The following is a 17,583-nucleotide window of genomic DNA, read 5'->3' as shown; positions in this document are numbered from 1 at the left end:
CGAATGGCTGTTTGTGGAAGACCAAACTGTTTGGTCATCAGAATATAAAATGCATCAACAGACAATGCGATGCCTTTAGACACACAACAGGGGAGCTGCGCCAGATGCTGTACATCTAAATGAACAAACATATACAGATACACACTTGTGGTCTGCATGGGGCACAGAAAAGCCAGTAAACAACATCTATCTTGCTGACAGCTGTCTGACTGAAATTTACTGTGCCATTCCTGGGAGTCAGAGAGAGAGAGAGAATAAAGATAAAAGGTGGGGATACATTAGATATATAGAGAAATGTAACATGATATGATATCTGTTCTCTCTATTGCCCCCTACAGGACAATAGTGGAACTGTTATCCATAGTGTGACTAAGAAGATGATAAAAATAGATTTTAAACTGATATCAGAAAGAAAAAAAAAATCATCAAATATCATCTCAATCTTGAAAAAGTAATAAAATACAAATATGTTTGTATATTCTGGACTTGTGAAGAGTCAGAAGAGCATCAAACTAAAACTAAAATGGCATTCCCCAACATGGCAAACTGACCGTAATAATGAAGTCAACAGCTCAAGTATTATGCGCAGTATTTAAACAGAGAAATGTGGTGAAAGTTCAGTCTTGAGGACATTTCTCCTTGTGGGACAAGCGTCCTCTCACATTGCAATCAAATGAAACTCATCCATGATACTAACAATAGTGTGTAATACAGCACTGTTGGATCCATTTCTTCGTGACACTTAAGGTATTTTCATCTTTAAAGTATTTTCATGCATACTGTGAAAAGTTAAAACATGCAGTTACATTTCTAGCTGAGCTGACTCTTAATGTTATCTAAACAAAACGAGCGCAAGTCTGAAATTGCTTTTATAAAGCATGATAAAATAATATTGAATAACGTCTCTAGGTTACGTGTGTAACCCTAGTTCCTCGAGGGAACGAGACGCTGCGTCGAAACGCTTTGGGGAACGCGCTTAGCGTGAGCGACTCTGAATATCGTGTGTAATCTGTCTCATGGAAGAGTGTGACGTCACGGGCGGGGTGACGTAAGCGACCAGGAAGCTATAAAGGCACATGCCGCGCAGCTGGCATCAGCTTCGAGTACCAGCAAGCGCCGACAGGGGTGCCGGGGGTATGGCTCCGAGACGCAGCGTCTCGTTCCCTCGAGGAACTAGGGTTACATACGTAACCTAGAGACGTTCCTCTTCAGGAACTCGAGCTGCGTCGAAATGCTTTGGGGAACGAGTACCAACGCTGCCAGACTACCAAACCCCTGCCTAGTGTGTATCCGAAGAGCACAGCTTAGGACGAGAGGACAGAAGCGCCTGGACTAGCTTGTCTAACTAGCATGTCTAAGACATAAATCTTGCAACTGTAGAGGGCGTGGACCACCCCGCAGCGTTGCAGATGTCCAGCATGGATACACCTGCTAAGAAGGCCTTGGAGGCCGCCATACCCCGTGTGGAGTGAGCCTTGGCTCCCAACAACGGGGGAGGACCAGAGGACTCATAGGATACGTTGATAGCCTCGACTATCCAACGACTAAGAGTCTGCTTAGATGCAGGAGAACCCCTCTTGGGGGGACCATAGCATACAAGCAATTGGTCTGTTTTTCTCCACAGGGCAGCTCTGTGGACGTATGTGTCCAGCGCTCAAGCTGGATACATACAATTAGTTTCTTCTGGTCTGACTCCCGGAAGGGAGGAGGGCAGAAGGCCTGCAGTACTATTGGTTGTGGTGTGACAGAGGGAACTTAGGAACACAACCCGCTCGAGGGTATAGAAGTGCTTTGGCCATGCCGGGCGCAAAGTGAAATGAGTTGGGGCCACTGAGAGGGCCTGAAGATCTCCAACTCTCCTCAGAGAGGTAATAGCCAACAGGTCAGATGTCTATCTGATATATCTTGGATCGGCTCGAATGGAGCTTTACAGAGCCTCCAACACCACAGCCAAATCCCACGAGGGAACATGGGACTGTACCGGGGGCCTCAGCCTCAGTGCACCGTGGAGGAAACTGTATCAGTAGGGGGTGTCTTCCCACTGATTGTCCACCGAGAGGGACATGGTAGGCCGCAATGATGACCGCCACGTAAACCTTTAAGGTGGAGTGGGTCAACCCTGCAGAGAACCTGGCTTGTAGAAACTCCAGAACTGTACCAACTGGGCAGTAGCTGGGTCAAGCTGGCGGTCTCTGCACCATGAGGTGAAGAGTTTCCACCTCAGGGCATACAGCTTCCTCATTAAGGGGCTCTGGATTGGAGGATGGTCTCAACAACCTCGGTTGAGAGACCGGATGCTATGAGCTGTGCCCCCTCAGGGGCCAAACCCACAGTTTCCACAACTCCAGGCGAGGGTGAATTATCGTGCCCTGCGCCTGTGAGTGTAGGTCTGTCCTGATCGGTATCCCCGTGGAGAGCCGTCGAGGAGCGAGACCAGATCTGAGAACCATACTCGGGCCCGGCCAGAATGGGGCTACTAATAACAGCTGAACCCCATCCCAGCGTACTCTCGCCAGAAGTCCCGGGAGCAGAGCGATAGGGGAAAGGTGTACAGACGAAGCCTCGGCCAGGTCTGTACCATAGCGTCCAGTCCAAGAGGAGCTGGATGAACTAGAGAGAACCAGAGGGGACATTGAGATATCTCGAGTCGCAAGGAGGTCCAAAAACTCTCCATATCTGCTTCACCACCTCAGGGTGAAGCCTCCATTCCCCGGGCCTCGGCCCCTGTCTCGACAGTATGTCTGCTCCAACATTCAACCTCCCAGGAAATATACTGCTCTGAGCTAGAGGAGTTTATCCTGGGACCACAGAAGGATCTGGTGTGCCAGCTTGTACAAGGGGCACAAACACAGACCTCCCTGCTGGTTGATATAAGAGACCACCACAGCTAGCATTTCTAGACAACTGATATGCCATCCACAAACCCCACCCATCCACACAACTCATGAACGCGCACAGCTAGCATTTCTAGACAACTGATATGCCATGTAGAATGGCGACCGCTCCACAGACCGCGGGCAGGGTGGCCACTCATGACCGCAACCCAACCAGTGAGGGATGCATCCGTCGCTAGTGTTACACGGCGACCAGGAGCTCCCAGCACCGGGCCCTGATTCAAGAACCAAGGTTTCTTCCACATGTCTAAGGCACGGAGGCAGCGCCACGTGACCTTCATAGTTCGAAGTGGATTGCCCCTCGGGGAGAATCCCTTGGTCTTGAGCCACCACTGTAGGGGTCTCATGTATAGCAGGCCAAGAGGTATCACGTTGGACGCAGCTGCCATCAGACCCAACAATCTCTGAAATTGTTTGACAGTGAGTGACTGGCCTTCTTTGACTCTCTCGACTGAGATGAGGATCGACTCGATACGAGCAGGGGACAATCGTGCCTGCATCGCGGTCGAATCCCATACTGCGCCTAGATAGGTGGTTCTCTGAACTGGAGAAAGCACACTCTTCTTGGCGTTCAGTCTCAAACCCAGCTCCCCCATGTGGGCGAGAACGACATCTCGATGTCGAACCGCCAACTGCTCTGATTGAGCTAAAATCAACCAATCGTTGATATAATTTAGTATGCGGATGCCCCGCAGTCGCAGTGGAGCCATTTGAGCAGCATCCACGCACTTCGTAAACGTGCTGGGTGAGAGTGCAAGGCTGGACGGAAGTACTCAATATTGGTACGCTTCGCCCCCGAAAGCGAACCTCAGAAACTTCCTGTGTTGTGGAAGCATGGAGACATGGAAGTATGCGTCTATGAGATCTGTCGTAACAAACCAGTCCTCAGACCTGATTTGTGGTACAACATGCTTTAGAATAAGCAGTTTGAACTTCAGCCTCATAACTGACGTAGATCTATGATTGGACGCAACCCCCTCATCCTTCCTTGGAACTTGTGAAATACCGGCTGTAAAACCCCGGATTCCCTGTCTTGAGGAGAGACCACCTCGATGGCCTCCTTCCCTAATAGGGTATTTACTTTTTGTTCCATAACCAGAGCCTGCTCGGGTCCGACCAACGTCGGAATAACCCCGTTGAATTTCGGCGGTAAGAGCCGAACTGAATGCAATAGCCTTATTGCCATATGCAGGCTCCATTGAGATACATTTGGCAGTCATTCAAATGCTGCTAAATGATCTACTAAGGGAATCAGTCTCTCGAGACGGACCTCTGGTGTAACTGAGACAGCTAAATCGGCGCCTGAAGTAAAACACCATTCCCAGCAGCCGATCTAACTATTTTAGAGATCCCCTGAAGGGGTTGCGAGCCTCTCAGCACCGCTACGCTCGCGGGCGGAAGAAACTGAGAGCAGGGCTCGCTGGAAACCGCTGCGCCCTGGAGCTCTGGCAGGGTTGGCAGATCGATTTCCCGAGGGCACTGAGGAGAGACGGGCACCGTGTTATGCGTGTAAACACCACTCTACCCCAGTAGGGGCCACCCTCTGCAGTCGTGACCGATGTGTCAGGACTTCTTAACCGAGGACCTCCCAGCCTGAAGCACGGCCCTCAGATCCGGCTTAGGCTGGGAAACCCTGGCCCAGAGCGTTGCTTCAGCCACCGGTCCCGACACGGGGGAGCGCGGGCGGCAACACTCTGATTCTGCGCCTCCCTACATGAGGAGACGGTACACCGAGAGGGCTGCTCCCGCCCAGCAGCCCCTCCAGTATATATATCTTCTCAAAGTGAGATAAATGTCATTATATTCCTCAGAATTTAATGCAGTCACACAATCAGACAAGTATACACGGTCTGGATTGTGATACAATTCATATCGAAAGTGATATATCGGATTTCTCATAGTCAGGTAAACACTGAATTTAATTCCTCAGAATTAAATGCAGCTAAACAACCAGACAAGTATACATGGTCTGGCGTGGTAAGATTCAGATCAAGAATCAAAAAATTATATATCTAACTTCTTTCAGTCAGATAAATGCCTCATTTAATTCCTCAATATTAAATGGAGCCAAACAAGCAGACGAGTAAACACGGTCTGGCTTGTGATAAAATTCATATCTAACTTCTCATAGTCAGATAAATACTGAATTTAATTCCTCAGAATTAAATGCAGCTAACCAATCAGACTAGTAAACACGGTCTGGTTTGGTAAGATTCACATCAAAACTGAAAGTGATGTCATACACGCGTTGCCTCGGCAGCGCGCGCGAGCCGCTTAGTCACACAAACAATATTAATCTCCTCGGAGATAAATAGCTGCAGCTGCGAGTTCACGGTCAGAGGGGGAAGGAACCGCAGCGCGGGCTTCCGAGCCTCGAGAACGAACTCTAGATCTAGGGAACACGGGTGAGATAGGAAAAGCCGTCTCCAGCCCGTCCCCAGATATGCGAGAAGCACAGTCAGCCCCCTTTTTTTTTTCCCGCAAGCTGACTGCGCGAGCTGCGCTCCTCATTAATGCTGCTCGTTATAATGTTTAGGCATAATATGCTTGTGAAACTGATGCTTGTGCAACTGATGTCTGTGCAACTGAGGTTTATGCAGCTGATGTTTGTGTAACTGCGAGCTCATCGACGCCCTCCCTGTCAATCTCCTCGGAGAAAGAAAGGCGGTGCGTCGCGGCCGTTACTCGGGTGTAAGGACTGCTTGCTCGGGGTTCCGAACCCAGAGATCAGGCAGATCTGGCGGGTGAGGTAGGAGATAGGGAAGCGCCCGTCTCCATTCCCTCCAGCAGATCTATCTGCGAACCCAGCAAATGCAGGCACCACTCTGCCTCTGCGAATGCGGGACCAACACCGCGAGGAACGCTGGCGAAGACCCCCTCTCGAGGAAAGCCCTCCGGGATCGAAGCGTCCGCACTGGCCGTACACATTGCAGGCAGACGGCTCCCTCAAGAGCTGAATCAGCCTGCTTTGATCCTAGGCAGATCGCGCACAGACTGTGTGTATCCCCACTCGTGATGTAGCGAGGGCAGGGAGGAACACACAATCTGAAACGCTGATCTGGATTCGCCTTTCAGATGTCTCATCTTAGCTTTGCTCTTTGACTATTGCTTACTCTAAGAGGAGCTAATAGTGACAAACAACAATAAATAAGACTGACAAGACAGAATAACATGCACACACAGAGCGCTTGCTGAAAGACGCGAAGCTGATGCCAGCTGTGCGGCATGTGCCTTTATAGCTTCCTGGTCGCTTACGTCACCCCGCCCGTGACGTCACACTCTTCCATGAGACAGATTACACACGATATTCAGAGTCGCTCACGCTAAGCACGTTCCCCAAAGCGTTTCAACGCAGCTCGAGTTCCTGAAGAGGAACTTACATTTTAGACAAAATATTGCCAATTATGTATGTTTGCTCCACAAATGAAAACTGTTCCAACTGTTCCAAATGAATCAGTTGGGTCAATGATTCAAAAGACTCACTCATAAAAACAACTGTCACTTGATTAATTGAATGAACCAGTCTGTTGTGTTAATGATTTAAATGATTTAGTTGAGTGAATGACTCAAATGGCTAATGAAGACTGTCACTTGTCGCCACCTACTAACAATGTAATATGCAAAAAGAATCACTGAACCTCTCAGAAATGCACACAGATGTGCAAATAGTGAAACAGTCCTGCTGTTTGAGTGTTATATGAGCACTCTTGACCAATCAAAATGGAGAACCAGAATCATTGCATAATGTAATGTTAAATCACCCTTTTACTCACCCTCATGACATTAAAACCTGTAAGACTTTCATCTGCAGAACACGAAAGAATATAATGTTACTAACCAAACAGTTTGGTTACCATTGACTTACATAGTATGGTCAAAAAACTGAGAAGATATCTTCTTTTATGTACCACAGAAAAAAAAGTCATAGAAGTTTGAAACAATTTTTGGTCATTTTAGGGTGAACTATTGTTTAAAATCTTCATGTCCAGTAAATCATGGTAATACGCTTTATAAGTATCATCTTCTACAGGGAAATCTACAAACCATCCTTGTTGATCTATGAACATATACATCCATTACAATCATCAACAGATAAAAGAGAGCATGCTACGATGGAAATACAGTAACTGACTGATTTCAAATCAAGCTAAAACAGCTGAAAAGAAATATAGGATAAAATGATTGTTCAAGCATACTATCAAACCACAAATTTGTCTGACTCTCTATGCAGATTTGCAAATAAAATTAATAATACTAATAAAGAAATAATAAGTGAGGAGCTACTCACAGCATAAAGGCTGTCCATTCACTGCAGAGCTGTGTATGTTTCCACTCTCCTCTGAAGCTTGTGAGTGTGTGTGAAAGCAGAAGCTCTTCAAATGAAGGACGTGCATACACTAACACATGTGCACACACTGAAATATCTGTTGCATAGCACCAGAAGGCTCTTAGGCACAAAGACGAGGCCTATTAAGTGGCCTCTCCACAGATTACACACATTCCCATATGACAGTGCGCAGTGCAATGAGAGCGACGCAGTGTGTGTGTGTGTGCATTGGGGTAAAGTCGGCCGAAGCCAAACTACTTGTGGCCCCAGGCACGCTTTATGCCAGCACTGGGAAGCCCGGCAGACGCCGCCACAATGGTGCGCCTGTGCCAGTGTCACCCCGGCCTTTGTAAGCGTTTTACAGCCCGCTAATGATGCAGTGAACACAGCCATCTGTGTGCAGGGGGCCTTTTCTGAATGCTCACAAATGAGCAGATAACACGAGAGAGACAGACAGATTAAGGAGGCAGTACAAAGCAAAGTTGGTATGAGATGATTATACGGTTCTTTGTTGAGCGCTTTTAATTGTTTTGGCAGCCTTATGCAAATTACATGCAAAAAGGCAAGGACTGACTGAAGGAAATGAATTGGGATTTTTGTCATAAGGGGATTTCACACAAACAGTGACTCATATTTGAAAGTGTAAATAAATTGAATGATTCAGACATTTCTGTTTTTCACACAACCTTCCTTACGACGCAAATCTCGGACCATATGCCACGTGATAATCTACGCACAATAATCATCGACAGGACTGAAAAATGTAAATTCTGTCATCATTTACTCACCCTCAAGTTGTTCCGAACCTGTATGAATTTCTTTATTTTGATGAACACACATACACACAAAGATATTTTGAAGAACGTTGGTAACCAAACAGTTGCTGGTAGCCACTGACTTCTATTGTTTAAATTAAATTAAATTAAATTAAATTAAATTAAATTAAATTAAATTAAATTAAATTAAATTAAATTAAATTTAATTTAATTTAATTTAATTTAATTTAATTTAATTTAATTTTTCTCTATTATGGAAGTCAATGCAGACCAGAAACTGTGTGGTCTTCAAAATTTCTTCTTTTGTGCTCAACAGACGACCAAAAACTACTGTAGGTTTAAAACACCATTAGGGTGAAGAAATCATGAAAGAATTTTCATTTTTGGGTGAACTATCCCTTTAAGAATCATTTTCATACTCAGGATTAATACACTTGAGCTCTGTTCATATGTAATGGTGAACAAGACGCCAGGTTCAGGGGAAAGCAGGTCACAGCTGTGGTAAAACACATCATGTCCTTGGTGTAAACTTGCAGACTAATAAATCTTTGCAGCAAACATACTTTCACTAATTAAAGCCATATACATTTGATATCATACTATAGGCCTATGTATCAAATGTATATGGTTAAGCTAGTATTTAAGAGTTTAACTCACTTTTTAGTAAGTTAAGGGTTGTTCATGGATTCAAACGTTTCGATTCTGTTTGTTTGACAAAAGAAAGAAAGTCATGTGGATTTGACACGTCAGGCTTTCAGGGAGTTGAAGAATATATGATCCAACTGCATACTTCTTAAACAAAAAAAGAAAGAACATATTCAGGAAAACAGGAAAAACATAGTGAGACAAAAGTGAGGATAAAACTGTGGATCAAAACTAGAAACAGGTGCAGATACTGAGCATTTGCCGAGACAGAGAATATATGAAATTCGCCCCAGTGGGAGTGAAATGAATTTTTTTTTTTTTTTTCATGCAGGCTTACACATTCATGATTTGGCAACTGGTCAAGTCGCAGATTGTTACAAGTTAGCTTGATATCATTTCTAAGTTATTAATATCATACTGAGGCATAATGCTAAACAGCTTCTGTGTCCCTTTCTCAAAATCATTAATTTGATGCCACAAGATGGCGCCAGTGAGTCCTAGATAAACATGACTGAGTGGAATCAAGACTTCTTTCCACCCCCAGACCCAGAGTAGTTTAATTGTACAGTGTAACTGATGTAATAAATGCAGTCTAATGTGACTTTTATTCAATCTCCAGCTCATAGTCATAAAATTTAGCAAACGAATGACCTCTCTATAGCTATATAACCCATTTATATATCTCTAGTACAAATACACCATGAGGAGAGAGCAAATGATGAAATCAGGACCCTGACAGCATTCACTTCTGGGCCGGATGTGGAAGTCGGCAGTCATATCTGAATTACAGTAGATATGACATGAAAACTTATGGGCCAAATTTTCACCATGTATGTTTTAACCATTACTGGAGGGAATTATGGAAATGTTTTTTGTGGTTAACATTTGGAAAAACAGATGTCTCTTGCTAAAATCAAGCAAATAATCTATATATTTACCAATAAGTTATTGATTTGCTGGCACTAACACTGATTTGAACAGCACGATTAACATGTTCGAAATACCCATAAAATATCTGCCTTTACTACTGTAGGTGTCTGCTGGATGTTTTTAATATATGACTGTTCTGAAGTAACTTTTTGTTGTGGCTTAGAACATTTCAATCAAGTGAACTTTTTTAATTTCAGTTATTATCTGAAACTGTAGCTTTCACCGGAGCTAATAGCTCCTTCAAAAGCAGCACTCACTACAGTAGATCACTGTAACACTGTAATTACCCTGCTACAGGAAGAGATGCTTGCAGTGCCTGACGGGATATTTAATTATCCTGGAGAGGAACAGTAGTGCATTGCCCACATGCTCGTGGCATTTCCAGACCCACCCAAGCAAAAGAAAATATGAAGGTCAGAGCTGCTTCGTTGGTTTTTAACAGCTGGACTCCATCTGTTGATGTAAATGAATCATAAAATAACGGACTCTATGTTGTCAGCAAGGTCTCTGAGCAAAAATCTTGATGGCACAAGTTCACTATTAAGCAAAAACTATATATATAAACTATAGATACATTTTACTCACAATACCTCAAAAGTTTGGGGTCGATAAGATTGTTTAATGTTCTTGAAATAAATCTCTTATGCTCAACAAGGCTGCATTTACACAGTAATATTGTGAACTATTACAATTTAAAATAACTATTTTCTGTGTTAATATGTTGTATATATTTAATAGATTGTAAAATGTAATTTATTCCTGTGATGAAAGCTGTATTTTCAGCATCATTACTCCAGTCTTCAGTGTCACATGAGCGTTCAGAAATCACTCTTATATGCAGATTTGCTGCTCAAGAAACATTTCTGATTATTATCAATGATAAAAGCCATTGTGTTTGTGTGATTTGAATTTGAATTCTTTCTTTCAGGATTTTAATTTGAATTTATTTCTTTGAAAAATATTACTGACCCCAAACTTCTTAATGGTAGCGAATATTCTACATTATTTTATATTTTGCTTATTTAGTATAGTTCATTTAATTATGAAATATTTCTGTTTTTGCTGTTTCCACTTAATTATTAAAGGGATAGTTCACCTTCAGGTGCTGGTCCCCATTGACTTGCATAGTATACAAAAAAAAGAAAAGAACACTATGCACGTCAATGGGGACCAACACCTGAAGGTGAAGTTTCCCTTCAAGGTCAATTCTTGAGGTATGAAAGAGGAAACTCAGTAAACCTTGACTTATCACACTTGTATACTTGTATGAACCTTCTTGATATTTTTTAGATGTTTCTCAATGTTTCAGAGTGTCATGTTGTGACAGGCCGTGTTCAGGATGTCTATGAGTGTCAGAGGGGGTGTCAGTGAGCAAACAAACAACAGGTCATGAGGAAGTGCTGTTGCTTTAACCACTCACCACAGCACACAGTTTGCCTCACTTCCCTCACTGCCCCACCCCAGAGCTCCTGTGCTGCAGTTTGACACAGACCCCTCCACCGTTACGTGTGTTAGGACAGGAGAATCTGCTGGACTTTGACTGCTGATTTTCTGTCCATATCAACACCTAGTAGAGAAGATCACTTCTTCAGGTAAGAAACTCTTCCGCTCTACACATCTCTTGCGTAATGGTTCTGCAAGCTTGTGTGCAGCTCATAAGTCTGAAACTGTTTCTGAGCTTTTGTTTTCTTGGAATTCTTTAAATTCTTTCCACCTCATCAACTCTTTGATTTTGTTCAACCTAATAAATTCTTGGCATTCATCGGGAAGCAACAAGTTCAGTTTTTCCCTTTCGAACGTTACAAACTACTACTAACTTTTCTGATCTGGAATCAGGAATGTGACTTGTCTAGTCTTGCTTTGTAATGGAATAACTGAACTCATTCTGCCAAAAACTCATTCAGTCTTTGGAACATTTTGACCAAGATTTTCAGAAACAAATCCTTTGAACTGAGTGTCATTTATCACTACGTCTGGGGAAACAACAATCTGCTGCAAAATGTCTTTCCTAAACAACATATCTTATATAACTCAATTTAGATTTTTAAATGTGTTACAAATAATAGATCAGGTGACGTCCAACCTTAGTCTTACTCTACAGTTAACAATAAAGGTCCCAAAAAGGTGATTTTTTATAGTGATATCATAGGTGAACTATACTGGGTTCTCCAGAGAACCTTTAAAATAAAAATAAAAGCTTTAAAATAGTTTTTAAAGAACATTTTAATGATTTAAAGACAATTTCCACTATAAAGCACTTTTTGTGGAATTGTAAAAGTTCCATGGATGTTAAAGCAACCAGTAATTGAGTAGTGTGTAGTTGAGTTTTTATAAAATGTCGCTATTTTTTGGTTATTGTTAGTTGAACAAAGTGTGTTTAGACTGTATCTTGTTTCCTGACTTTGCGAGCTTGAAGATATACAGTATAGTGTTATATACTGTAGTCCACGTGGAAATGAGACTAATGCAGCATGGTGGATTTGTAGTCATGAATAAAGCTCAAGAATTCTGACATCACAGGAAGTGTGAAGTAGATTGAATCCACTGCCTAAAACAGTTTAGTAGTTCTGTCTAACTTCCTTGAGTCTGGTTGTGAACCTATCTGTCCAACATTTCATGACCCTTTGTGACAACGTCAGAGAAGCATGTGCTTGTGATGGAAGGGAAATGGCCATAACAGAGCATAACTTGTGTAACTATAGTACAGAATGTTATCAACATTTGTGGCTGTATGCCGAGTCACGACATTTCCTCACAACCTTGACAACCCAACATGTTTGGAGTCTGGGGCCGGAATTAGTGTTTAGACTGGAGAGAGCAGAACTATGCAGGAATGTCTCTATTACAACCTTTTATGGACAAAACCAATGAGACTATTCCCAGCAATTACAGCAAATCAGAAAGCATGATTCACTGTAAAAAGTATAGGCATAAATTAAAATGTACTATCCAGAACTCACACTGGGTCAAAAAACTTGATTTTTTTGTTTTGTTTTGTTTTGTTTTGTTTTGTTTTGTTTTGCAGTTGTGGGTTCTGAATTGTAACATTCTCATCATGCTGTTAAAGTCAGATTAAATGAATTCCGGCTGACTGGAGATCCAATGCGATGTTAGTCTAATGAAGCGGGAGGCATATTTAGAAAAGAAACCATAAACTTGCCAAGCAGTGAAGTTCAAGTTGTGCACTGGAATCACAACAAGTATGTGCTTTTGAAAGTCCAAATGCGCCTTTATACCAAAATTGCCATGTTTCAGATTTCAGACATGCATGCTTCAATAATCTCCATGCCTTTTTTGGCATTGCATTTCTCTTGTGGTATGTCATCACGTTTATGTAAAGTTCTTGTGTTTTTCTTTGCTAAAGACCAACTACAGTATAATTACATACATATATAGTATTTACAGAACTTCAGGACTTCTCTTCGATTTTAATTGTTTATCCTAAACCTACTCCTACACTTAACCTTTACTCACATTTTCTGGATTTGAATTATTTATTGTGTGCTCCGTTATGAATGCCCCTCAAAAGTAGGTAATTTAAGGTCAGGCCTCTCTCTCTCTCTCTCTCTGTGTGTGTGTGTGTGTGTGTGTGTGTGTGTGTGTTACAGGATGCCTCTTGGGGGTGGAAACAAATGTGGCTGCTGCCAGAAAACAGTGTACTTTGCAGAGGAAGTGCAGTGTGAAGGGCGGAGCTTCCACAGATCCTGCTTCCTGTGCAGTAAGTCCTGTTCATTTTCTTTTGTCCAGTGCCGTGACATGGGCCATGAGAGCACAGTATCAGTAGGTCAGTTGGTTTGACAATGTTTGCCAAGGGCAGACTCTTTCTGTTGAATAAGGATTAATGTATAATTTTCTGTTAACAACTGTAGGCACAACACTCAGTGCTGAAGTGGAAAATGTGTGCCAGAATGCTTTTAAAGCTGTTCTGAAAGAGCATGCTGTAATATTCTGCTAGTTTCATGGTTATTATTTATATATCTAATATAATATGAATATATTACACATTAAAATGTTTGTTGCTTATGAAAAGGTACTTGCTTTTGAGTGTGAAAAAAATCTTATAAAACTGCATCTTGATACCACAAACCCTCTTGTCGCATACATTTACAAGTGCATTAGCAACTAGATCATTTTTTACCTTAAAGTTCATTATTACTTACTTTTTCTTACATTTAATAAGTAGGGCATCTGCTATCATTTAGGAGTAACTAATTCTAATTATGGATAATGTTATGAGCTGGGTCACAGTCGTAGTTCAGGTGGTAACATCAGTTTTTTTCCAACAGACGTCAAGATTGTTCTCTGGTGCTCTCTTCTGGTTGTTTCTATAATTCACTTATGAAGTATAATATAACCCTGCTTTGGACCCTCAAAGGGCTCTGCATTCCAGACAGACTGTCTGCAAAAATAAAAAATACAAATAAAAATCAAAGCGCCTTTAATAAAAAATTAAACACAGAACCCTGCTGAGGTGTTCTTCTAGACAGAGGCTTTATGATCACAAACTACACAAAACTAGCACATATAGCAAATTTTCAGGGAAAGAAATTGTGCAATCTTCTTTTAATATTAAACTATGAAAAATATACTTTCTCATCAAAATAATGTCTTTCAAACAACAATATATTATGGTATCATCCACTCGCCACACTTTCAGATGTCTATATTGGCTAAAGCAACAGGTTTGCTTTGGTAACCAGGTTACTGTCATTATTATGTTTTTGAAATCTTGAAGCTGAAGGTCACTGCAGAACACTTTTATCTATGTATTTTGTTATATTCACTCATCCCTCTCATTTCAGTGGTGTGCAGGAAATGTCTAGACAGCACTACTGTAGCCGTCCATGAGAATGAGGTGTACTGCAAGGCATGTTACGGCAAAAAGTATGGGCCCAAAGGGTACGGCTATGGCGCTGGCGCAGGAACTCTGAGCATGGATAAAGGAGAGTCACTGGGAATTAAACCTGTGGAGTAAGAATACACTTAATTTGTATTTTGATTCTTAAATATTACTTCATATTTGTTCTTTTAGCTTAGTCTCACGAAATGTAAGTGCCCGTTATTCAAGGTTTCAGTCATCGTTCAAAATAGTAAAAAGCTAGGACAACTGGGATAATTAGAAAACAGAAGAAAGTGAAGGCATTTTTATTTTGTTTAATAATAACTGAAACTAGCAATCTAGCGAAATGTGGTTAATCTGGTGACTGTTCAGCATCTGACTCTTGTGTGTCTCCTGATTGCAGGCCTCAGGAGCACCGGCCAACCAATAACCCCAACACATCCAAGTTTGCTCAAAAGTTTGGCAGCTCTGATAAATGTCCTCGGTGTAGCAAGGCCGTCTACGCAGCTGAAAAAGTCATAGGGGCAGGAAATGTAAGCCAAAAGCAGAAACGACAGGAGGAAATGCTGTCATGATGCACCAAAATAAACTAAGCCACCATTTATGATTCTGTACACTCTGGACATGGTCTTCATTGAGTGAATGTGGTCTTCTTCTCTGCAGGCATGGCACAGGGGTTGTTTCCGATGTGCGAAGTGCGGCAAGGGGCTGGAATCTACAACTTTAGCCGACAAGGATGGTGAAATCTACTGCAAAGGCAGAGTATCCAATGTTATCCTGACTCTTTTTAATGATTCACACCAAGCAACCACCTAGAAAACACCCAGAACCACATAATGAACTAAAAACACTCAGAACATGTTAAGCAGCTTGGGCTGGGTTGACAATATTGATAAACTGATTTGAATCAATCTTCATTTTCATTACATCCTTTAATGGTATTAATATACTGTAATTGGTTATAATTGGTATTGTTGTACTGGTTTTGATGGAAACTGAAATTGTCACTGTGGTTCTCTACTTGTAATTTGTCACCTTTTATTGGTAGCATGTTAGAACCACTAAATCCTAAAGGAATATGGCCCAAGACACACTACTGGACAGGATTACTAGGTCTGTGTAACAAAACCAGCCCAAAGGTCAATCAAAAATAGCCCCCAAAAAGCCCAACAACCATATCCAAATATCAAAACTCAGCATATACCCCTCCCATACCTGAAATACAAATTTTACAGTCACTTTTATGCCTTACACAAAATTTAAATCAGTAACATTAATCATAATCAATCTCATAAAGTCCCCTCCCTCACACAACTCATAATCTAGTTGATTTATCATTAGAATGTAATTAGAATGTAAAATATTTCAATACACACATTACAGTCAGTTACAATTTATGCAATATGTCAAATCTTTACACAGCTGGAAAAAAAATCAACTCACGGAAACAGGTTACAAGTAGCTCAATTCTGTGAGAAAACCGTGAACTTGGCAACCACTGGAAACCATTTGGTAATGTTTTAATGGTTAACAGTTGATGGTTTTTAATGTTTCCACAACAAATACCATTACAAACCATTAGTGCATGGTTTCTATTTTTGTTAGACCAGGCGTCAATAAAACTAACAATATGGCTTGTAATGTTATATTTAACTTAGGAAAGCTATCCAATATCCATAACTGGACCACTAACTCTAGAGAGGAGCATTTGGCTAAATATATGCACTATGTTACATATTCAATGTATTTTTACTTTGAAAAACCACCTAAAATCACTGTGGCGAGATTTGCAACAACACCAATCACATTTTCTTCATAATTTGTAAAAATCCTTACCATTGTCATGGTGCCATATTAACTTTATTTTGTGCTCTACACAGGTTGCTATGCCAAAAACTTTGGTCCAAAGGGCTTTGGATACGGTCAAGGTGCTGGAGCGCTGTCACACACTAAATAGATCAGCGTGACACCAATCGTAAGCATCTGCAGAAACACCTAAACACCTCCTGCTCGTGTATATGTGCACGAGTGAGTGCATGTTAGTGTCTTCAAAATGGAAACCGGTGTCAGTCAAGAAGGAAACCAGAGTCCAGATGCTTCAGTCTAAATCTTAAACAAGACACGTTCCACATTTCAACACATTCCACATCATGTCATTGTCTTGAACCCATAAACATCTCTGCTTAACTCTTGAACGCTGCTTAATGCTTGAAAGAATGTCTAGTATGTAAACAAAACATGGGTTTAGACTTAATCTGCTCAGATAAAATGATTTGGTGGAACCTGAGCTGTGCTGTCAGTATTCTTCTGCTTAGATGTACTGTCTGTTCTCTAATGGATCTGCATGAGTTTACTAGTTTACCACATGATTCTTTGAGCTTTAATCACAGTAAAGAAAGTTTTCTTTAGCTCTATTCAAAGCATGAATGTGTCACAGGTACTCCCTGGCTTAAGATGCGCTAAAATAATTTCACTATCATTGGAAAAATATCCCACATATGTATGTACTTTAAGTAGATGTTATAGAAGTAAATGTACAAAAATGCACAGTTTTGGTGTCTTTTTTTATTATTTGTGTCCATTAAACTGAATAGCTGGTGAATGTAAATGTTTGTAAGATTTATTTTATGTAAAATGAATGTGCCTTGCAAATAAGCGGAGCTAGTTTCAGTGTATACTGTATTTCTAGTAGAGGGAATATGGTGTCACACATTAAAAAAACAAAACAAAACAAAACAAAACAAAACAAATGAACAGATGTTCACTGGTTTTTAAGCTTTTTTTAAATTTTTTAAATTTTTTTTCATTGGATGATGTACACTACCATTAAAAAGTTTGGGGTCTGTACGCTTTTTCAATTATTTTTAAAGAAGCCTCTTCTGCTCACCAAGGCTGTATTTGTTAAGAAACATTTCTTATTATCAGTGTTTAAAATAGTTTCAGTAGTCTTTGGTAAGTAGAAATTTAAATTTCAAAAGAACAACGCATATTTGATATACAGTAGAAATCTTTTTTGTAGTAACATTATAAATGTCTTTAGAGCAATCGAATGCATCCTTGCTACATAGATGTATTCATATCTTCCTGACCTCAAACTTTTGAACCATAGTGTATATTGTATCACATATCTACGGAGCCCCGCACATGACATGCAAGAAAAAAAAAAAAATT

The 17,583-nt window shown here is 41.2% G+C and overlaps 1 protein-coding gene across 1 annotated transcript; it reads left to right on the top strand.

Annotated features, from left to right (window-relative positions):
• Window positions 1–10,980: 10,980 nt before the first annotated feature.
• LOC109081738 (cysteine and glycine-rich protein 1-like) lies at window positions 10,981–17,020 on the top strand. Its single transcript, XM_019096710.1, has 6 exons — window positions 10,981–11,164; window positions 13,181–13,290; window positions 14,375–14,543; window positions 14,816–14,945; window positions 15,076–15,169; window positions 16,293–17,020. The coding sequence occupies exons 2-6, from the start codon at window positions 13,182–13,184 to the stop codon at window positions 16,367–16,369; spliced, it is 579 nt and encodes a 192-aa protein (XP_018952255.1). The 5' UTR covers window positions 10,981–11,164; window position 13,181; the 3' UTR covers window positions 16,370–17,020.
• The last annotated feature ends 563 nt before the right edge of the window (window positions 17,021–17,583 follow it).

The sequence above is a fragment of the Cyprinus carpio genome, chromosome A23, assembly GCF_018340385.1.
Source record: "Cyprinus carpio isolate SPL01 chromosome A23, ASM1834038v1, whole genome shotgun sequence".
Taxonomy (NCBI): Eukaryota; Metazoa; Chordata; class Actinopteri; order Cypriniformes; family Cyprinidae; genus Cyprinus; species Cyprinus carpio.
This window is presented reverse-complemented; position numbering and strand designations above follow the sequence as displayed.